We start from the raw sequence: 15,514 nt of genomic DNA, 5'->3' as shown, positions 1-15,514 counted from the left end.
AAAAAAAATCCCAAACCTCCACCCCATCCAATGCAGCGAAGTGGGGGGGGGGGGGCACACAGCAAACGGCCTCCCCCCAGCTCCGTGCCCGTTACAAAGCGTTTTCATAGAAGATAATTTTGTACAATTTTGTACAATTTTGTACAGTTTTCTCTGCTGAGGGGGACGGGGGGGGTCACAGGGAGGCAGCCCCAGGGGGTGGGGGGGGTCCCCATGGCTGTGCCCCTTCCCCTTGGACCAGCTAAAAATCACCCCAACCTCGCCACGAGGTGGGAGGAGGCAGAGTGTAGGTGGGTGCCCCCCCTTTTTTATCCCCAAATAAAAGGTGTGGGGGGGTGCTGGGGAAAGTGGGTGAGTTTGGGGACACCCCCCCCGCCCCCCAGGCTGCTCACGTGTCACCGTGCAGGCACTGACACCCCCCCCCCCATCCCCTAAAGCTGGCGACGGTGACTCCACTAAAAGAGAAAAAAAAAAAAAAGGAAATATTTCAAGGTGGGGCCACAATTCCAGGGGTTGTGCCTAAAAAGGGGGGACACGGGGGGGGGGAATATGGGGTGAAGGGCGGGGGGGGGGCAAAGACTTGTGACAGAGGAGGAGGAGGAGGAGGAGGAAGGTGCCCCAGGAGCTGCTGATCCCTTCCAAGAACCAACTGGGGGCTGTGGGGGGGCCAGAGCTGGCCCAAATCCCAGCTGGGGGGGGATTCCCGGTGCCCCACGACCCCCCCCCCAGCCCTACCTGGGGTTGGTCTCTGAGGGCAGCGCTGCTGGCGAGGAGGAAGAGGAGGAGGAGGGAGGGCGGGAGGAAGGCCAGCGACACCCCGCATGTCTCCTCCCGGCGGCTCCGGCAACACTGTCGAGGCAGCAGCAGCATGCAAGACATTCGGTTTCTTTTGGGGGATTTTTTTTTTGTGTACTTTGCGTTTTTTTTTTTTTTTTTTAAATATTTTTTTCATCTAAAAAAGTTTTAAGAAAGGTCTCCAGGAGCTGTTGAGTTTTAGGTTTTATTTCTGTCTCGTCTGGATAGAGGTTTGGTGGTGTGGTTGTTTTGTTGGTTTTTTTTTTGTGTGTGTGGTTTTTTTTTTTTTTTTCCGTTTTTGTTTTAATTCTCCAAATAATCCCAAAGGTGGCAGCTGGTTGGGAGACGCTACGAGGGGGGCCGGAGGTTTTATTCGGCGCATTCTTCATCCTCACCGTCATCCTCGCCGTCCACCGAGAGCGCAGCGTATTTGCTGGCGTGGCTGAACTGCAGGAGAGAGGTGTTGGGACGGGGGGGGGGGGGGGGGGGTGAGTGGTGTTACCTCGTTATCACACGGAGAAAAATCACCAAAAAAGACCAAATAACCAAAAGATCAACTAACCAATAACCCCCAAACGCCCCCCAAAAAATCCCAAACTAAACCCCACCCCAAGAGCTGAGGGGAGTAACTCCCACCCCAGACTGAGGTCTCTGCTCCCCAAACACCCAGCGCTCCCTCCCCCCAGCGATGGGCCCCCCCCAAAAGGTGCTTACGGAAGGGGGGTTCTCGTCAAGTTTCTTTGGCTCAGATGCAGGTCGCGAGTCGTGATCCTTCCTGCTCTCTTTCCTGCAAGAACCGGAGGCCCCTTAGGTCAAGGTTAAGTCTTAATCCCGACTCTTGGGCGCTCAGAGGGAGGGACGGGGGAGGCGACACCCCGACTCCTGAAGCTGGGATGGGGTGGGGGGAACATGCACAGGGGCACCCACCTGTCTGAATCTCCCGGGCCACGGCCGGAGCTCCCACTTCGGACCTTGGAGCCGCTCTCCCGGCCCCCGTCGGGTTTATTTTCATCTCCTGGTGATGGGGGGGGAAGAAATGAAAAGGGCGTGAGGTCACAAAACATGAGCAGAAGGGGGTGGAGGTTGCTCAGAGCCCTTTGCCAGGACCAGGAGAGTTTTTGGGGACAGGTTTGGGGGGATTTGGGGGGGAGGTTGAAGGAGGCAGGAGCGGCCCAGCGCCAGCCTTACCTCTCCTGTGGGTGTTCTTCGGGGGTGCCCCATCTTCCGCGGGGAGTCCGGGTGCGGTCTGGGTGCCACTGTGTTGGGGGGTGGAAAAAACAATGAACATCACCGAGACGTTGAGATCCCAACGCTGGGGAGCTGCTGGGGGAGGTATTGGGGCTCCACGAGCCCCCCTGGCACGGGGGAAAATGGGGAGGGCGAAGGGCTGGGCCGTGTCTTCCCCCCGCGGCACCGACCTGGTGGGAGAGTGCTGCTCCGAATCCGAGCTCTGGGAGCGGGCGGGGGGGTTGCTGCTCCGCTTCACCCAGGCGTTTTCCTTGGGTGGGGGCGCGGGCATCACCTTCAGCGGCTGCTTCTCCTCCCTCGCCTTGGGGGTGGGAGAAGGGGCATCGTCCTCCTTGGTGAACGTCTCGTTCTCCAGGGACTTCTCGCTCTCCCTCCGTCGCGTGGCTGCAAGGGGAGACACAAACCAACGGAAGGTCAAAGAGTGGGGACAAGGGACAAGCCGGGTCTAGCCCAGGGCCCCCCCCAAACTCTTTACTCACTCCTGCCCGTCGGGCCGGTTCCCACAGAGGTGCCGGGGGGCCCCGAGTTGCCGGTCTGCGAGGACTCGCTCCCCGTCCGCGACCGCTCCTGGTTCTCCTCGCTTCGCCAGCTGGGATGCCTGTGCCGGAGGGGAAGGAGCTGAGCTGGCGCTTGGGGGCCACAATTCGGGGTGGGGTTGGAGGGGATTTGGCTGAACCCCACGAGCCCGGGGCAGCCAGAGGCCCCCACCCCACCTCTCTCGGGGTCGTCTCTCTATCCTCTTATCGTCCTCCAGCTGGCGTTGCAGCTTCTCTTGCTCCTTTTGTAGCCGCTCCTCCACCTCCCGCTCCCTGGCAGCTGTGTCCACTGGTTTGGCCCCCCCGAAGATGGAGGCAGCCCGGCTGGACTGGGGTGCAGGGGCCACGGAGGTTTCCTCCTCCTTGGGCGCACTCCGGGGCTTCAGGTTCAGCTTCGGCCTCTGAGTGGGACCTGGGAAGGCGCCAAGACGCCACCGGTGAGGGCGAATCCTGCTCTCAGCTGAGCTCGGGGTGGGGTGTGCTGGTGGTCAGACCCCCCCCTCCCACCCCCCAAAGCAGCCCTCACCTCTGTCCTCACGGCGGAAATCATCCCGGCCGTAATCGTCCCGGGAGTTCCACCGATCCATGCGGTCGTCCCGCCGGTCGTAGCGGTCCTCGTAGCCTCGGTAGTCGTCATCCCGGCGGTACCCGCTGCCGAAGGCCCTCCTCCCGCTGCCTATCCTGGAGTCGTAACCTGTGGACGTGGAGGGGGGGGGAGAAAAGGAAACGCTTCCCACTGAGTCCTTGATCCCTCCCAGGTCGGCGGGCAGCACAGCAAGAGGCCTTCCAGCAGGGCAGCGTGAAAGGAATAAGCTTTAGAAAACTCTTTTTTTTTTTTTTTTTTTTTTAGGATATTATTAATAGTAGAAATAATTCATAATTAGATTATCGTTTTATAGGTTTGATTAATAGAGCACAGGTGCCCTAGAAACAATACTGACAGCACGCTGCAGTATGCACAGGTGCTCCCAGAACACTACTGGTTGTGTAGTGTTCAGTGCACATGCTACTTACTGGTCCCCTGTACAGCTCTCACCATGCCTGGTTTAAAACCCAGTCAAGCCAAATCATTAAAGATTAACCTTAGGCATTAAGTTGTTGACATGACAGAAGATAAGAAATAAGTGATTAACTTGGGATAAGTAATTTAGAAAAAAAAATTAGGTAGTGGGAAAGCTAGATGTAAATTGAGTATATGTTAAATTGAATATTTTGAGTGTTTTACAGAAGTTTAAAAATGAATTGAGATGAAGATCGAAGACTGCGTCAGTGAGCAGGGATGTGGGAAAAGGAACCAGAGTGGGACGAGAACTAGTTAGAACTCTGGAATATAATGGACTTTTGAAATTGAGGATTAATTAGTATTGTATTACATGTTATGAAGAATCATCTAAATATAAGACGCTTTTTGTCAGCTGTGGCCACTCCCTGAGATGATGGCCCGACTCTGAGCTGTTAATAAAGCAGCCTAGAGATACCCCCAGTCTGGTGACATCCTTTAACAGACAGCCCAGCCCCTTCCTAACACAACGGCCTGAAAATCTGGGCCAGACCTGGGCTCTGGGAAGGACTAAAGGCCAGGGATTAAAGCTGCCGGGAGAGGACGAGCAGCAGCTCATTCTCCGCACCCTTCCCCAGTTAGAGGAGGGTGAACTGGGCCGTACTGGGCGGCTCAGCTGTGGTGGGGGTCTTGCCCTCACCCTCTCCACCCCAGAGAACTTGGGGAACATCCCACCTCGGTCGTAGTCCCTGCTGCGGTCGTCGTAGCGATCCCGGCCCCCGAAGCCGCGGTCCATGTCCCGCCGGGGCCCGTCGCGATACCGATCGTCGTAGCGATCCCGATACCCTGGAGGCAAGAGAAGGGGCGGGGGGGGGTGGGCTGGTGTGAGCAGGGCACGTCCTACCCTGAATGCTCAGGTGACAGACACCCACAAGGATTTCCCTGCACTCGTTACTGTGAGTCACAAATCCCTTCCGGAAGCAGGAAAATCCCACTTCTGTTCTCCAGATGGGAGGCGGCGCCGACCCACCGGCCCCGGAACGAGCTCGGGCGGCCGCTCTGTCAGCGTCCAGTCACCGACGGAGCAGAATAAAACACACCTGGGTGTCAAGGTAACGCAGATTTTCAGGAGAAAACAACAGAAATGAGGAAGAACGGGAAGATGCGGCGCATTCAGCTCTGGGCTACAGGAGCAGGGGAAGCGACCACTGAGTCCTGCAGGGAACCTGCTCGCCAGGGGAGAAGCGGAGGGAAGGGCACCAAGTGAAGGGGGAGTGTCGATCTGCGTGAGGACAGGGAGGCTCTACAGAGAGACCTGGATAGATGGGATCGTGGCCAACGTGAACGGGATGAGCTTCAGCAAGGGCAAGTGCCGGGGCCTGCACTTGGGCCACAACAACCCCCCGCATGGCTACAGGCTCGGGGAGGGGCGGCTGGAGCTGTCTGGGGGAGCAGGGTCTGGGGGTTCTCACTGACAAGCAGCCGAACAGGAGCCAGCAGTGTGCCCGGGTGGCCAAGGAAGCCAACGGCATCCTGGCTTGTATCAGCACTAGTGTGGCCAGCAGGGACAGGGAGGTGACAGTCACCCTGTGCTCGGCACTGGACACAACCTCCAGGTGTGGCCTCACCAGGTTTGGGCACCTCAATCCCAGAGAGATCTCGAGGGGCTGGAGCGAGGGCAGAGGAGGGCAGCGAGGCTGGGGAGGGGCTGGAGAATCAATGCTGTGAGGAGGCAGGGAAGGAGCTGGGAGTGTTCAGGGTGAGGAGGAGGAGGCTGAGGGGAGCCCTCATCCCTCTCTGCAGCTCCTGACAGGACGTTGTGGAGAGGCTGGGGCTGGGCTCTGCTCCCAGGGGATCAGGGACAGGACAAGAGGGAACGGCTGGAAACTGCCACAGGGGAGGGTCAGGCTGGGCAGGAGGAGAAAATATTTCAGGGAGGAGTGGTCAGAGAGGGGAACAGGCTGCCCAGGGAGGGGGGAGTCCCCATCCCTGGGGGGGTTTAAGGGCCGTTGGGATGAGCTGGGGGGGATGTGGGGTAGGGGAGAACTTTGTAGAGTCGAGCTGAGGGTTGGACTCGATGATCCCGAGGGGCTTTTCCAACCTGAGGGATTCTGTGACTCTTTCATTCTCATTCAGACCCCGCGGCCACCGTTTCAGGACGGTGACAGAAGGAACACGCATTTTTCTACCAACTCACTGTCCCCGAAGCTGTCGTCGCCCCTGCGGGGTGGGTAATCGTCGAAGCTATCGGTGGTGGCGGGACGGGCCCTCCAGTCGCTCTCGAACCTCTCCGAGTCACGGAAGCGATCCCGATCTCTGCCGAAGCAGCGATCGTCCCGATCTGCCGGGGAAAGGAGGGAAAACTCAGCTCACAGGGATGGGAGCAGCGAACCAGGCGGGAGCACAGCCCAGCCTCACCGCGCTCACTGCTCTGCATCAGCAGGAACCGCCGACGCTTCGTCAAGCCGAAGCAATTAGCGCGACAGGGACAGCATGGGGGCGTGGGAGGAACCGGCACGGCGTTATTAGATAAGGGCTGGCTGGTAAAACATCCTGGCTGGGCCTAGCAGGCAGGAACCAAGCCCTGAAGCAGGGCTCAGACGCAGTGATCTGGGCTGTGATGACAGCGATTTGTTCCTCCTCAGCCAGGCTGGTCACCAACCCAGCACAGGATGGGGCTACCGAGGTGGCCACGGCCAAGGGAGGACGGTGAGCCAGCATGACACTCACCTTTATCCTGAGCTTGATCAGCAACGTCCACTCGTATCCTTCTGTTCCCTAAAGACTGAAAAAAATCAGCGAGAAGTCAGCCTCGGGGATCCCGGGGTGATGCCCAAGCACAGCGCAGGCAGCTTCGGCCACTCAGGGCTTCTCAACGGCCTAAAAAAGCACTTTCGTCCTCATTTAAGTCTCAATCAAGCAGGACCAGCCATTGCTCCACAAGAAAACAGTTTTTCATGCTTCTCTAGTTGTCCAGGGCTGCAGAGGAACTTGCCTGATCCGACTGGGGGCACCGGGGGGAGCTCGCACGCCAGGGTGGGACTCACCTCTTCATTAAGGCTCAGCGCCTGGAACAAGGAGTCTATGTCTTCAAACTCAGCATAACCAAAACCTTTCAACCGCTCCGGGTTGGTGGGCTCCCGTGGCAAACGCACAGCACTGATCTGTGGGCGGAAGGAAGAGGAAAACGCTCGTAAGGACCCACTCCCCCACGCGAGGACAAGGGGCAGGGATGGAGTTATCTGAGACCACCGAGTCGCTGCTGACAAGGGACTGAATAAAACCTCTCAATGAGGAGCAGGGAGGAGGTGTGGGGGGGTTCAGCCCCCCCTTCCTTCAAACACACCACAGATTCCCACTAAAAGCACCACCAACGCTTGTTTGGAGGGAGGAACACGGCACCAGATCTGTAGCTGCAGTGGAAACCAGTCTGAAGGGCCACAAAAGCTCTGCTGAGCGTCCACTGCTGCTCCGTGCCCCGCGGCCGAGGGCTCCTCAAGGCAGGAGCCGTCCCTTTGCATCCTGCCCGCTCTCAGAGCTCCTCCCAAGCTCCTGAGAAAAACCCCATGGAAAACCAGCTTTGGATCCGTTCAGCATGAGTGTGCCCAGGGGGCCAAGGAGGGCAATGGCATCCTGGCTTGTACCAGCCCTGGCGTGGCCAGCAGGGACAGGGAAGGGATCTGAGCCCTGGGCTCGGCACCGGGGAGGCCGCCCCTCGCTGAGGGGGTTCAGTTCTGGGCCCCTCACCCCAAAAAGGCCATTGAATGACTCGAGCGTGGCCAGAGAAGGGCAACGGAGCTGGGGCAGGGTCTGGAGCACAGGTCTGCTGGGGAGCGGCTGGGGGAACTGGGGGGGTTCAGACTGGAGAAGAGGAGGCTGAGGGGAGACCTCCTGGCCCTCTGCAACTCCCTGCCAGGAGGGGGCAGAGAGGGGGGATGAGTCTCTGGAGCCAAGGCCCCAGCGCCAGGCCCCGAGGGAATGGCCTCAAGCTGCCCAGGGCAGGGTCAGGCTGGCTCTGAGGAAGGATTTCTGTGCAGAAGGGGCTGTTGGGCGTTGGAATGGGCTGCCCAGGGCAGGGGGGAGTCCCCGGGATCCCTGGGGGGGTTGAAGAGTCGGGCTGAGCCAGCGCTGAGGGGTCTGGGGGAGTTGGGGGGGGTCAGGGGGAGGGTCATGGTCGGGCTGGAGGAGCTTCAGGGGCTTTTCCAGCCCGGATGATTCTGGGATTCTGTGAGCGCTGAGGCTGCCAGGACAGCTTGCTGGCTTTGCTAGGCTGTATGTCACATTCTATGTACAACTCTGGTCATGCCCAGAGCCCTCGGCATCGCCTCCAGGCCCTACAAGACATCCCCACTGCACTTCTACGACCTCTCCTCCTCCTCTGGAGTTTCACCCATGCTATTACTCTTTGAGGAGGAGTTGGACGCTGCCTCAGCAGGCACGAGGGGTTAGAAAAACAAGCTGAAAATAAAAGATGGAGGTAAGCAGCATGTTTCTGCCCGCAGGGAGCTCTCTGCTGCCATCAGCACGACTCGCTGCCGCGCGGGGATGGCCGGATTCCAGCTGCATTCCCCAGGCTGACCTTCCGGGAGGGAAGCGGCCATTTCCCATCGCCGCTCGCTGTCCTGCCTTCGCCCTCCCCACCGCCTCCCCGAATAACCCAAAGGCTCCAACACTCTTAAAAGTGGGAAAAAATAATGTTGTGGCAGCCACAGGCTCCCTGGGAGCTCTGAGCCACAGGGCAGCATGTATCTTAAGCGAGCTCCAGCTAGGAAACCCCTCGAGGGGGCCGGACCCAGCGCAGGGCAAAGCAGAGCCCATCAGAGTTGGTGGCACCTTTGTGAAATTATATTTAAGAAAGGGGACAAAACGCTGGACAGGCAGAGAAGGAGAGGAAAAAAAGTGAGAAACAGCAGAAGGAATGCAGATTTCAGAGGACAAGGAGGTGCTCCAGGTGCTGGAGCGCGTATTAGCAATAACCAATCTATTATAATTGGTAATAAATGTAGTTTTCCCCAAGTCAAGACTATTCTGTCTGTGACTAACTGGTAAGGGATCTCCACGTCTTTACTGCAACTCACAAATTTTCTTATCCTATTTTTGCCCTTGTCCTGCTGAGGGGGAGCGAGTGAGCAGCTGAGGGGGTGTTTCACACCAGCAAAACACCCTAAACCACCCCGACTCCCCCCTTTCGCCTGGTTCAGCAGAAGAAACACCAGCCGCCTGCTTTAAAAGGGTTCTCGCTGCGTCACCATCGCGGCTGGAGCAGCTGGTCGCCGATCCAGCAGCCACGGGTGGCTGGAAACGGCCCCTCCACACCCCTGAGGAGCCAGGAGCTGCCTCGGCTGAGCCGCAGTGAAGCGGGAAGCGACACAGACGGAGCACAAACGGGGATGGCAACGTCCAAAAATCCTGATTTTTACAGCCCATGTTACCCCGAGGAGCGCCCTGCCCCACAGTCCAGACCGGGTTCCGAGCCGGTACTCACGTTGAGTCCTCTGAAAAAGTCCTTGATGGATTCTTCTGTCACGTCGTAGGGCAGGTTTCCCAGGAAGGCAGTGTAGGGGGGGGATTTTGGGAGGCGGCTTCTGTCTATGTTGGGTTCCCGAGCAGCCCGCGGGGCCGTGGGCAGGATGGAGCGGTCGATCGGAGGGGCCCGGTACACGTCGTCATCGTTACTGTGCCAAGTGGTGGAAACTAAGGAGAGAAATTTAGCAAATCACCCCCCAAAAAAAAAAAAAACCACCCAACTAGAGACTGGTTACTGCCAATGCCACTCCATCCTTGCCGCAGGCCACGTTAGGGCTGAGGAGCTGCATGTTAAAGCTCCGAAATTCATTTGACCCAGTGTGGAAGCAGCTGCCCAAAAGGCACCAGCAGCCCCCGAGGAGAAACTGAGGCAAGGGAGAGCGACCCCGCGGTCCCACGACTCATTCAATAAAGCATTAAAGCCTTCCTGGGACTGATTCCTGTTTGAATTACAGCCCGTCTCATGGAAAAAAATACCATGGCTCAATATTCAGAGGGAAAACTCCCTGTCACTGCCAGGCCACCGCGCTCTCCGGTGAGCTCCCGGCCTTGGTGGCATCTGCCCACCCGCCGCTGCCTTTTGCGTCGACAAAAAGCTCTTTTTATCCCATTTCTGTCCCTCGCGTGGGTGCAAACCTCCCTCCCCTTCGCCACCAGACTGCGAGTCTCAACGTAAGGAGAACTCAGTCTGCTCTCTGAGCTTAATTACTCCCCAGAAAAGAAAAAACAAGGCAAAATTTTGCGAGGTTTGGGCCTGCTGCTCTGCGGTGGAGGGTGGGTCAGACCCGGGGCTGGCGGCGGGGCGGTTGCCAGCACTTCCCACATGATTTTTCCCCCCCCCCTGCAGTGGTGTGAGAAGGGGAAGTATCCATCCACGGAGAAACTGCCTCCGCACCCCTCAGCCCCCAGGAGCCAGCCAGAAGCAGAAGCTTCTTCCTTTAAGGCCACAGGCCAAGAACCGCCCGGCGCTGGCGTTTCAGGGCGCAGGGAGGCGGGAGGTGGCCGTACCGTCTCCTTCCAGGTCGTCCGTCTCATCGGCCCAGCTGACGGGCTTGGGGATGTAGGTCGGGCCCCCGCCGCCGCCACCATCCTCTGCCAGAAAGTCTGTCAGAGTGAGAGTCTTGCCCTTCTTGTTCTTCTTCTTGGCTGTTGGGGAGAGAAAAGGAGGAGGACGGGGGTAAGTGACGCCTAGGAACGGACTGGTTTTGGGCTGGGGGGGGGCGGGGGGGGCAAGGAGGAGCGGTCTGGGCAACCGAGACGTGACATGAGCCACGGGGACGCAGGCGCCGGCCACCTCATCCCCATTTATTTTCTGTTTCCAAAGGGGTAACAGCCTCGCGTTCAGCACAGCCAAAAATCAAGGCTCCCGTCACACAAAGCGCTTCACATTCTGGGGGTCCGCTGTACCCACAAACCTCCCCGAGACCTGTTTACTTTGGGGGAGAAACAACCCCATTTCCACAGGCATCACGGCACGGCGATCCCACGGCTGCCGAGATCCCTCCGGAGCCAGACACTGCCCGGCCTCGCCGACATCTTAACAAATCTCCCAACTCCTCCAGCTTGGGGAAGTGTTGGTTTGTTTTTTTTTTTTTTTTTGGCTCCACCGGAGCTGCAAGCAGCCGCAGCGTTTATTTGTCAAGGCTTCGCCATCTCCCGACGAAACCGGGCGTCACGACGGGCTGCGACAGCGCCGGGGAAGCCGGGCTATTTTTAGGAAAGCTGGTTATGATGCAGTTTGCAAAATTCAGCAGAGTGTGGTTTTTTTTTTTTTTTTTTCCCTGCCTTGCAGAAGGAATTGCTGCCCCCCTGCGGCACCGATGGCCGGAGCAGGGACTGATGGTACCTTTACCTGCAAAAATGTTGCCTTTACCTGCAAAAATGTCATTTTTACCCACAAAAATATTTCCAGGCAGAGCACCGGGGGCTCAGACACCCCCAGTGCCTCGGGACACCCCCCTTGAAGGGATTTTCAGCAGTGCTTCAGCTCTCAGCTCCCAGGAGAAAGAAAAGCTGGGCTGCTTTAAAAGATACTACGGCGACAGCAACGCAAAACCACTAATTGCTTTTGAAAACACGCGCTCTTATCTTCGTTAAGGAGAAATAATAAACTTTGCGACCGCTGGACTTCACGCAGATTATCTCTTACCAGGCTGCTGGCCGGGGAGCACGATAATTAACTGGTGAAGCGTTGCAGGGGCCTTAACGAAGATAACAATGACAGACGCGGGAGTGTCGCAGGCTACTCGTTTGCTGTCTCTAATTAGCCAAAGCTCGCCTGCTGTTGCTCAGAGCTGAGGGATTGCTCACCAAACAGCGCTTAAAATGGTTTCTTCCACAAAAATCCCCGCACCAGTGTCGATGGAACGACCGCCAGCATCTTCCAGCAGGGAGAGACGAAGGGCTCCAGGTAGAGCTCGACTGCCCATGTGCAATTCCAGGCCCTGTCCTGCTTCCCAGACCCCTCAAATCCTCATTTTCTGTGTCCTGCTCTTTCCCTTTGGTCTCAGTCCAAGTTTTTTAGGGCAGCATGAAACCGCACCCTGCTCCTTCAGCCAGGCGCCGGGAAGATGGAGCCCTCCCTCCCAGTATCTCCAGCGATGCTGGGAGCTCCCAGATGCCACCACAGAGCTCCTGTTCTCCCCCACTCCTGCCAGATCTTCATTCCCAACATCCACCAAGACCCCAGAAGGGACGGAGAGAAGAACTGGGCCTAAAACCAACCCTTCACCCTGTAGTGTGGCCAGCTCTGCCTCCTGGGCCGTACCTGCACGAGTCGAGGGAGAAGTATCAGGGCAGAGAGAGGAAACCCAACGGCAGCTCGAACCCTTATTTTTACCCACGACACATCAGCCCCCAGCCTCGTGTCCCCCCCACCGCTCTCCTCGAGCTCACAGCCTCCCCAGGCAGCCATCACTCCTTGCTAACACCTCCAGGCCCGCTTGGGCGCTCCATGCTCCGTCCTGTGGCTCCGCTCTGGGTGGTGTCGGTAAAGCCGGGACGGCCCAGAGACATGAAACGGCACCGGCAGCGATGGGAGACGTGTGGGGGCTGCTCCCCCCATCACCCCTTGGCTCCCGGGGTTGTACTCTCCTCCTGGCAAGACCCTGGTCACGCTCTGGAGAAAACCTTGGCAGCACTTGGGTCTTCCTCTCGCATATCCAGCCGCTTCCCGGTCCCATGGGCATCACAGCCGTGGCTTTGGGACTCTGGGTGACGGGAAACGTGTCCCCCAGGAGCCCAAACACACACGGAGCCACCTTAGAGGGGGTGACCCAGGGGCCCCCACGCCTCTCACCACCTCCCGGCTCTCCCTGGAGCGGCTTCACACTGGTCACGAGAAGAGCAAAATGGGTTTTGACACTCCCAGGAGAGCGGGGAGCGCCCTAAGCACCCCACAAAGCCTGGCAGAGAGAGCTCTCTCCCCCTGACCTCAGGGGGTGACACCTTCCAGCCCTCCAGCACTGTGCTAGTGGCCGTGTCTGGGGGTAGGTGACAAGCCACAGGCGCTGCTCGGGGCCCTCAGGAGCCCCCCTGGGCCTTTATCTCTGGCCGCAAACATCCCTGGGTCCCCCCTAAACTTTATCACGGGTTTTGGGGCCAACGAGCCTCTCTGATCCATCCATCCCAGTGAAGGCCAGAAGCCATAAATCCCAGTTGGCCCTTTGGAACGGCTCAAGCTCCGTTTGCCAAGGGGAAACTCATGGAAAGATGACGTCAGCGCCGGATAAAAACGCTGGGAGAGCAGCGGCAGCGGTGACCGCCTGGAAAAAAACGGACGAGAAACACTGTCCCGCCAAAGACAAGGGCTGTTCCCACGGAGGGGAGAGGCCGGGCAGCGTGTTTTGTCCTCCCCGTGCCCCAAACGACACCGGATCCGCTCCCGAGCGGCCACCGGCCTCTGACAACGGGCGAGCCCAGTTCGCTCCGGCCACCAGCTTCTGTCACAGGACAACGGCGTCACTCCGGCGTCGAGGAGGGAAACCCCCCCCCTCCAAAACTTCGGAAAAATCTGCCCCTTGCCACTGGTTTTAAGCCCACAAAGGGGCAGCTGAGCCCGTCTGGGGAGGCACCAGGGCTGGGTTGGCTTCCACGTGAGGTTTTTGACACCAAAGGGGACACCTGGGTCACCCTGTGCCTGCCAGCTCTACCCCTGTAGCCCAGACCCCCCCAAAACCCCCCGGGTCGGGCTCCCGGGGCTGCTGGGGGGGGTCACATACGGGTGGGGAGCGATGCTCCCCCCCACACTTTGGGCAGCACCGTGGGGGCAACACCAGCTCCATGCCCCGGTGTGAGGCCTCAGGTGCCCGTCACGGTGCTGGGCCTCAGCCAGCCCCGAGCTGAGAAACCGCAGAGATTTTTTTTAGGGGGGAAAAGTGTGTAATTTCTGTCTTTTCCCCACCCCGACGCCAGGCTCCAAATGGCGCCGGTGGGTGGAAAAGAGCGGCCCGGTCCCCGAGGGCTGCCGCTGTCAGGCTGCGGGGAGGGCGATGCTGCCGCCAGGCTGCGGATTCCTCCAGGCCGGAGTCGGGGGGGGGAGAAGGATTTTTGGGAAAAAAAAAGGTAAAAAAAACCCGACTCCAGCAAAGGGGTGCGGGGAAGCAAAGACCGGCCGCCGCGGGGGCTGCCGGGCTCCCGGCCACCATCTTGTGACTCAAGGACGGAGCCGGAGCGGCCCCGGTACCGCCCCCCCCCCCCGTTACCGGCCCCCCCCGCCCCGGTACCGGCCGCGTGCGCGCGGCGCACCCACGTGGGTGCCGCCCTGCCCTGCCCTGCCCCCCCCCAACCGGGCCGCTCCGCGCCTGCGCAGTGACGCGCCCGAAGGTTCCATCTGCCCCCCCCCCCCCCCGCACGTCAATCACCGCCGGCGGCGCGCGCCCCCCCACCAATAGGAGGCGGCGGGGGGAGCGGCCGCGCGCGCCGGCCCTGAGGGGACGGGGGAGGGGAATGGCGGAGGGGGGGGGTGTGGGGGTGTCCGGTTCGTTGCCGCTGCCGCGCCCCCGCCGCGGCCCCACCGCTGCCGCCCGCCCCCCGCCGCCGCCCTCCCCGGGGAGCGGCAGCGCTCGGCGCGGCCAGGGGGAGCCCATCGGTACCGGCCGCGCCCCGCGGAGGCCGCCCGGCACCGCCGCCGCCGCGCAGCGCTCACCTGAGGCCGCCATGTTGGGAACAGGCAGAGAAGGCAAAGGACCCGGATGGCGCCGTCACGTGACTATGAGCGCCCCGCCCACACCCCCTGAGGGGGCGGGGCCGGGGAGGGAGCGGCTGATTCTGCGCTTGGCGGCGCCGCCCGCGCCGAGATCGGGCGGGGACGGGCCGGCGGCGGTTGTGCGACGGGACCCTCGTGCAACGTGACCCTTGTGCGATGCACCAGCACCCCTCGTGCGACACACTAGCACCCCTCATGCAACGTGACTCTCGTGAAACGCACCAGCACCCCTTGTGCAACTCACCAGCACCCCTCGTGCAACACACCAGGACCCATTGTGTGATGCATCAGGACCCCTTGTGCAACACACCAGCATCCCTTGTGCAATGCAACCCTTGTGCAACGTGACCCTCGTGCAACGCTCATGCAATGTGACCCTCGTGCGATGCACCAGCACCCCTCGTGCGATGCACCAGGACCCCTCTTGTGATGCACCAGCACCCCTTGTGTGATGCATCAGGATGCCTCCTGCGACACCCTAGCACCCCTCACGCAACATGACCCTCGTGAAACGCACCAGCACCCCTTGTGCAACTCACAAGCACCCCTCGTGCAACACAACCCTCACACAATACACCAGCACCCTTCATGAAACACACCAGGACCCCTTCTGTGATGCATCAGGACCCCTTGTGCACCACACCAGCATCCCTTGTGCAATGCAACCCTTGTGCAACATGACCCTCGTGCAATGCAACCCTCGTGCAACACACCAGGACCCCTTGTTCAACACACCGGCATCCCTTGTGCAATGCACCAGGACCCCTTGTGCGATGCACCAGCCCTGCTGCAGCACATAACCTCCCTCTTGTGTGTACAGCTGCTCCTCGTGTGACAGCACACCACTGCCCCACTCCACGCTTGTGCAATGCATGCTCACACCCTGGTGCACAATGTGCAAGGGGGCACAGCAGTCCAGGCTGGGGCACAATTGTGGGAAACAATCGGGCACAATCGTGGGAAAACAATCGTGGGGCACAATTGTGGGGCACAGCACTGTGTTCTCTATCATTTAATCACCTGTATCATTTAATCACTTGTATCAGTTAATCACTTGTATCAATCGCTTGTATCAGTTAATCGCTTGTATCAATCCCTTGTATCATTTAATCGCTTGTATCATTTAATCACTTGTATCAATCTCTTGTATCATTTAATCACTTGTATCATTTAATCACTTGTATCAATCACTTGTATCAATCA

At 59.2% G+C, this 15,514-nt stretch overlaps 1 protein-coding gene across 1 annotated transcript; it reads right to left on the bottom strand.

Moving 5' to 3' along the window:
• Window positions 1-1,070: 1,070 nt before the first annotated feature.
• On the bottom strand, window positions 1,071-14,345 carry EIF4B (eukaryotic translation initiation factor 4B). The gene is made up of 15 exons (XM_074929589.1): window positions 14,252-14,345; window positions 10,114-10,251; window positions 9,065-9,273; window positions 6,627-6,743; window positions 6,310-6,364; window positions 5,777-5,920; window positions 4,315-4,425; window positions 3,106-3,273; window positions 2,757-2,991; window positions 2,523-2,641; window positions 2,214-2,427; window positions 1,984-2,051; window positions 1,723-1,810; window positions 1,510-1,582; window positions 1,071-1,242 (listed from the first exon to the last, which is right to left on the bottom strand). Exons 1-15 carry the CDS (start codon window positions 14,262-14,264, stop codon window positions 1,165-1,167), a joined length of 1,830 nt encoding a protein of 609 aa, XP_074785690.1. The 5' UTR covers window positions 14,265-14,345; the 3' UTR covers window positions 1,071-1,164.
• Between the last annotated feature and the right edge of the window lie 1,169 nt (window positions 14,346-15,514).

Source organism: Athene noctua, chromosome 30, assembly GCF_965140245.1.
Source record: "Athene noctua chromosome 30, bAthNoc1.hap1.1, whole genome shotgun sequence".
NCBI lineage: Eukaryota > Metazoa > Chordata > Aves > Strigiformes > Strigidae > Athene > Athene noctua.
This window is presented reverse-complemented; position numbering and strand designations above follow the sequence as displayed.